The sequence below is a fragment of the Oryx dammah genome, unplaced genomic scaffold, assembly GCF_014754425.2.
Source record: "Oryx dammah isolate SB20612 unplaced genomic scaffold, SCBI_Odam_1.1 HiC_scaffold_23, whole genome shotgun sequence".
Lineage (NCBI taxonomy): Eukaryota > Metazoa > Chordata > Mammalia > Artiodactyla > Bovidae > Oryx > Oryx dammah.
The window spans coordinates 130,093,370-130,100,601 of record NW_024070207.1 but is presented as its reverse complement, the minus strand read 5'-3'; the positions used below and the strand labels follow the sequence as shown (position 1 = coordinate 130,100,601).

At 52.6% G+C, this 7,232-nt stretch overlaps 1 protein-coding gene across 1 annotated transcript in view; it reads right to left on the bottom strand.

Moving 5' to 3' along the window:
• Positions 1-868: 868 nt before the first annotated feature.
• MXRA5 (matrix remodeling associated 5) overlaps positions 869-7,232 on the bottom strand; it is a 26,775-nt gene continuing 20,411 nt past the window's right edge. The window contains exon 7 of the mRNA XM_040266390.1: positions 869-4,225. Coding sequence (XP_040122324.1) covers positions 2,317-4,225 — 1,909 coding nt within the window. The 3' untranslated portion in view covers positions 869-2,316. The remainder of the gene's footprint in view (positions 4,226-7,232) is intronic.

Here is a 7,232-nt window from a genome sequence, read left to right as displayed (position 1 = left end):
CCCCACTCCAGAAGATGACGCAGCCCCCAAAGTCCATGCTGCGAATGTTGACAAACCCTGTCCGAGATAGAAGCGTTTTGTCTACGGAGAATGAACGCTTCAAGCAGGACATGTTTCCAACACATCTGGGTACCCCCTGGTACCCCATCCTGGTACCTGGCCCATCCTAAGGGGCTGTGGACTTATCCTCAAGCCCATAAATGGATTCATGCCTGAGACACCATCCACGCTTCCCAGAACGGTGGGAAGCCAAGCTCTCTTGTGCTTCAATGACGGCTATTTCTTTCCAGACTGGCGGCATGGTGAAAACTCACCTTCTTCCCAAACACGTATCTTGCTTTTTACGCGCTTCTCAGCGCGGAGAGCCAAAAATGTGCGTGGGACATGCACCCAGGATGTCTCTTTCCTTTAGGAAATTAGCTAGAAAATTAGCTGAAGGATTGCCGTGACACCATTATTTCAGCCTCAAATTATCTTGGTTCAGATCGGAACTGTTTCCACCCTTTCTTCCTGTCAAAGGGGTTGCCAGAACCACCCCCTTGGACTCAAGTTTCTTATAAAAAAGAGTGGCAGAGGATGGACTCATTCCAGTGTGGTGGATAAAAGCAATTTTTAACCGATGTGATTTATTAAGATTTGTCGGTTTGTTTGTTTTGACGTGGCCCACCATTTTTAAAGTGTTTATTGAATTTCTTACAATTCTACTTCCATTTTAGGTTTGGGATTTTTGGCCCCAAGGCATGTGGGATCTTCAAAGTCTTAACCACTGGATCACCAGGGAAGTGAAATCAACCAATCTGATTTAAAACTCAAATGCAACTCATGTGCTTTTGCCCTTGAAAAATATCACTGTCATGACTTGCTTGGCTCTTTGGGAAATATTATTTTATTATCCAATGTACATTATACGGATCTTAAAAATACAGTAAAGCAGTCATGGAAATAACAGATCACCTTTCAGTGGACACAAATGGACAGGAAGAAAGCGATTTCCGGGCTTGTCCAGAAGGCAGTGGGTTTATTCTCTGGTTTATTCTCACAACTTTGCTTTCTGCTCTGTCTCTTCTCATCTCCCTGCAACTTTCATGGGATAAACTTTATTACAAACAAGGAAATTCAATATGACACTCCCCTCCCCACCCCCATAGGATCCCAGGGAACAGTAATATCTTCGTGGTTCACGAATTTGAAGGAAGTTGAGGAGGAAACTTGCTTGAATTTCCATGCCTGCTCTAATGTATCCAAGTCTTGTAAAGACCAATAATTTATTATTTTTAAATGAGACAGAAAGTACATCTTTTGCTTTCTACTCTCATCGTCTGATTAGAAAGAAAAAAATATATATATATAACACTATATAAAAAGTGAGTTCCAGGAAGAAAGCATTCTTATAAAACGCGATGTGTTGTATGACACTTGTATGTGGTAGGGGGAAAAAAAATTCAATCGTTGTGGTTCTCAGCCCTCGTTGGGCAAAGCGGAATGCTGAAATAACGGAAAGATGGATACTCGTTCTAGAAGGTTCTATTGTGTTGAAACTGCAGCAGGTTAACTAGGGAACGCATTTTGCAGGCGGGTAGCAAGGCACGGTGAATGTCTATGATTTATCTGCAGTGAGTGCTCCTTAGGGATCCTACAGACGCTCGTTCAAGCGGCAGGGTGGTACCAGCGACTCAGAAGTTGAGATCCGCGCCCAAGTCCCGTGAAAAGCGAGACCAGAGCACTTGGCATTCTGTAAACATGTCACAAAGTCCCCCGATTGCGGCAGACACCTCCTTACAGCGTTTGCGGCTGTTTCCTCTCATCATCAAGCGTGGGTCAAGGTCAACGAGAGCCTGAAACCCACCCACCTGGAGAGGGGCCGCCCCTGTGGTTTGTTGTTGAGTCGCTCAGTCGTGTCTGACTCTTTGCGACCCCATGGACCGCAGCACGCCAGGCCTCCCTGTCCTTCACCATCTCCCGGGAGTTTGCTCAAACTCACGTCCATTGACTGTGTGATGCCATCCAACCATCTCATCCTCTGTCACCCCCTTCTCCTTTAGCCTTCAGTCTTTCCTGGGCGCGAGACAAACCCTTTTCGAGCTCTGACCTTCTGGCCCCAGCTGTGACCGCCCCCCCCAAAGCAGGCTTCATTTTAACTTCCTAAGCGATCGCAACCCACTCAAGTATCCTCGCCTGGAGAATCCCATGCACAGAGGAGCCTGGCAGGCTACAGTCTAGGGGGTGTGGGTCGCAGAGAGTCCCGCACGACTGAACGACGAACACTTTCGCTTTCAGGCGACGTAGGTGGAGGCCTCGCCCGCCCGGCTTGGCATTTCAGTAGATGTGGACGTAGGTGGTCTTAGAGTCGCTGCCCAGAAGGTTTTTCGCAGTGCATTTGTAGAATCCAGCATCTCTCTGGGTGGCCTGCTGGACGGTTAGGGATCCCTGTGGGTGCAGGAATCTGTTGCCGTAAAGACGCGGCTGAGTCCCCGCGGTGAGATGCGACTTGTCGGGCAGCTCCCAGCTTATCTCGGCTTTGGGGATGCCCATGGCCATGCAGTTCATCTTCACGACGCTGCCGGGGCGGGCGTAGATGACCGGCGTGGGCTCGCTGGTGATCCGCGGAGGATAGGCGATGACGATTACCGGGACGCTCACGACGGAAGCGCCGTGTTCACCGTCCGCGTGGCACACGTAGGTGCCCCGGTCAAAGACCGAGGCATCCTGCACGGTGAGGGTGCCGTTCTCCCAGAGGGTGAAGCGTCCCCGCACCTGCGGGCCGTCCAGCACCACGCCGCTGGGCAGCGTCCAGGAGGGGCGCGTGCCCCGGGCGCCCGGGGGGACGCAGGGCAGCCGCAGGGTCTCCCCATTGACAATGCTGACCAGGTTGTGGTAGCGCTTGCTCGTCTCGGGCTTCAGCCCCACCTTCAGGGACACCAGCCTCTCCGTGTGGCCCGCCGAGTTGCTGGCCACGCAGCGGTAGGCGCCGGCGTCCTCGGACGAGAGGCCGCTGATGTGCAGCCGGCCGTCTCCCTTGTGGAAGAACCTGTGTAGCCGCTGGCCGCTCCGCAGCTCCGTCCCGTTGGGCAGGACCCACAGCAGCGCGGGCGTCGGGGTGCCCGCGGCCGAGCAGTTGAGGCTGATGGTGTGGCCGGCCATGGCTGTGATCTTCTCGCTGACCGGGTCGTGGAAGACGGGCTTCTCCAGGGGCTCCAGGACGGTGAGCTGGACCACCAGGCGGGCCTCCCCGCCCTCGTTGCGGCCGATGCACGCCAGCTGCACCGAGTCGCTCATGCGCACGCTCTTGATGTCCAGGGTTCCGTTGCGATGGATGGTGATGCGGTTTCCGTAGTAGGGGGCGGGGAGGACCACGCCCTCGGGGAAGGCCCAGAGCACGCGCGGCGCGGGCACGCCTTCCGCCCGGCAATCGATGAGCTTGCGGCTCCCGCCGGGGGCCACCTCCCGCACCGTGGTGATGGCCTCGGGGTGGCCGTTGATGGTGGGCGGCTGCACGTGGACATGGATCCAGACGGTCTTCCGGTCCTCCCCGGCGCTGTTCCTGACCACACACGTGTAGTTGCCGCTGTCGGACCGCTGGGCCTTCTGGATGAGGAGCGTGCCGTCCTCGTAGACCTGGTATTTGTCGGACGAGGCGGGGATGAGCCGGTGGGTGGGAGACAGCCAGGTGACCCTGGGCGCGGGCTCCCCTTGAGCCTCGCAGGCCACGGTGACCACGTCCCCGTAGGGCACGTGGATGACCGAGTACGTCTTGTTGCGGATGGCGGCCGGCTCGCTCACCACCTTGACGCGCACGCGCATCTCGTCCTTGCCGACCTGGTTTTCGGCGAAGCACGTGTAGTCGCCTTCCTCCCGCGGGCCCACCTCGTTGAAGTACAGCGTCCCGTTGTGGAACACCACGTAACGCTTGGCCCGCCCGCCGCTGTCGTCCGCCTGCATGAAGGAGCTGACCAGGCTCCCGTCCGGGAGGCTCCAGGAGATCTCGGGGTTGGGGAGCCCCGTGGCCAGGCAGTCCACCTTGAGGTCGCCCCCGTACAGGACCCGGTGGTCGTTGGCTTCCTTGTGCTGGATCTTGGCAGCTTTCATGACCACGTTCACTTTGAGCGCCACGAAGTCGTCGCCCACCTTGTTCCGGGCGACGCACAGGTAATCCCCTGCGTCTTTGTCGGTGACTGACTTCACCACCAGCGTCCCGTTGGCGAACGCCTTGATCCTGGTGTCGAAGCTGACAGGGGAAGAAGAAAAGGAGGAAGAAAGTCAGTCTTCCCAAATGCTTTCTCTCGCCTGGCTTGAGAGCATCAAAGCCAGACAGAAACTTGGGGTTCTGAGAACTACCGGGGCTCGGGCTGTTTATAGTCACTAAGTCGTGTTCAGCTGTTGGCGAGCCTGTGGACTGTTGCCTACCAGGCTCCTCTGTCCATGGGGTTCTCCAGGCAAGAAGATTGGAGGGGGTTGCCATGCCCCTTCTCCAGGGGATCTTCCCCACCCAGGAATCGAACCGGCCTCTCCTGCATCGCAGGCGAATTCTTTACCTCTGAGTCGCCTACTCTGTGGGACTCTCCAGGCGAGAATACTGGAGTGGGTTGCCATGCCCTTTTTCCAGGGAATCTTCCCCACCCAGGGATTGAACTCGCATCTCCTGTACTGGAAGGCCGATGATTCTCTACTGCTGAGTCACCAGGGAAACTCCATCAGTACACAAGGCTGCCACTCAAAACGTCAGATGGTTTTTGCAGCCGAGAGGGGACACTACCCAAACAGAGAAGCAATTTATTTACCATGAATAAGAACTTCCCAGTGGAGCGTGCCCTCTGGCTGGCCCAGCCACGGATTCAAAGATGTGAAATGCAGCCTTGGACATCAACCCTGTTAGTGTGTGTGTGTGTGTGTGTGGGGATCAAATATTTGCATGCTGGCCAGTGCGGTGCTTAGGGTAATGATAAAATCAGATAAAATGCTACAATTACAGACAGAATGAATATGCATTAACCTTAGGAAGAGGTGAAATTTTTCCTAAAGAAAGCACTTTACGGACGATTTCTACCCTTGACAATTCTCATGCTGCTGGACTGAACTGTGAGGCACACAGGGGAACAAAGCGGCGACAGCATGGATCACGGAGGTGTGGTGATCTGAAGAGTTTCGACGCTAAGGTAGGATGCTTCAGAACTTGATGCTGTTGGTCTACAAGTTTCTTCTCTAGAATGTGTCAATCTCAGTGTGCTCAGCGGTTCAGTCGTGTCTGCCTATTGGCAACCCCCAAAGACTGGAGCCTGCCAGGCTCCTCTGTCCATGGGATTTTCCAGGCAAGAATACTGGAGTGGGGTGCCATTTCCTTCTCCATAAAGCTTACAGACCCTCATCAGCTCTCACTCCCTTATGCTGACATGCCATTTCTCCACACCGTAGACGTACATTCACACACTAATGAGTTATTATGTAAGAAAAAAATTTTTTTTCAGCATAAAGGGGCAACATAGAAAGAAAGACAGAAATAGCTACCCTAGGTACAGGACATTTTTATAAACATATATTGGCATCTCCTCCAGCAGTGCCAAGCTGATGCTTTGAATAACGGGTTAAGACATTTTGGGAAGTTGCTACTTTAAAAGTGTCCAACATCCGAATTACTTATAAACGACCATTCTGGCTTCTGTAGGGGGAACTTGAACATGCATCCCTAAATATCTCCTGTACACTTCATCATTCTCCTAGCATCTATGGAATGGTTAATTAAAAAAAAAAGTGCCTATGATGGAATTCAACCTGATAACCTCATTGCTCCTGTTGTTAAGTCATGGCTGACTCCTTAGAGACACCAGGGACTGTAGCCCGCCAGGCTCCTCTCTCCATGGGATTTCCCATGGCAAGTATACTGGAGTGGGCTGCCAGGCCCCTTCTCCAGGGGATCTTCCCGACCCAGGAAATGAACCCAGGTCTTCCTGCACTGCAGAGAGATTCTTTACCAACTGAGCTAGAAGCACCTGTTGACAAGGCTCAAAACAACTGTTTTTCTGGCCATGAAAAAGAGAGTCAAGTCTACGTGAATTCGTCGGTCACTGGAGAGCAGTGGAGAAGACAGAGATGTTTTAATGTGCCTTGGAGTCAGACTCCAGAAATATATACAGTAGCACATGGCTGAAAAACATTTAGAAATGCCTATGACAGCAAATCCTAGCCTTGGTCACAATCAGAATCAACAGGGCAAGCCTGAAAAAGGCGCCTGGCTCCACCGCACAGGAGACTTGGCTTCAAGACGCCAAAGTCCAATATCTCTTTTATTTTTTATTTTTTAAACAATCCCAGCGTGTAGGCAGGGCAGAGAGCCCGCTCCTTTATAAAACTCCCATGGGCTGTTTAATGACACTTTTTTTTTTCTGAGAATGTAATTAGCCAGAAAAAAAAATTTTACATTTTCTGAGAATGTAATTAGCCAGAAGCTAGAAATAATGAAGCTACAGAGACCGCCGTGTATGATTTACAGCGAGAAGCTGCAGGACGGCCCCCGTCGACGCTGGAATGACCATCCTTCATGTCAGCGTCCGTTCCACACTTGCCTCAGCCTTGCCAATGTCAATGGAAAACAGGCCTCCGCGTGGCAGAACACCGGCCCAGCTGGAAGATTTCTGCGGAAAACTGGGTACGTGGTATTCCGGATCGACTGTGCAAAAGTTCGCGAGGTACCACCCAGCTGCCTGAAGTTAAAATATACAGGCTGGGAGAACGCGACAGCAAAATTTTCCTGTACTGGAAGGAGACTGGATGGCTGCACAGAACCCTGGATGCTTCTTTTTTTGGTCCTGTCCCCGGGGAGGAACCTACACCGAGCTGCCCCGCTCTGCAGGCTGAAGAGCCGGGGAAGGTGGGGGTTTCAACACGGTGTCATGGGTATGGCTTTGCCTCCCTGCTGCCAACCACTGTCTCTCTCCTCTGCAGCTTGAAACACTGAACAAAGAGATGGTGGCTTTGGGAGGAACTAGCCCAGGACTTTGCAGCTTCGGCACTACTAATATCAGGGGCTGGATGACTGTCCATGGTGGGGTGTCCTGTGCACGGGGGGTTTTGGGAAGCTCTCCTGATCTATACTAATTAAACAGTAGCATGTATGTATGTATGGATGGATGTATGTATGGATAGATGGATGGATGGATGGATGGATGGAGGGATGGATGGATGGATGAATAGATGGATAGATGGATGGATGGGTAAATAGACATGGATGGATGGATGGA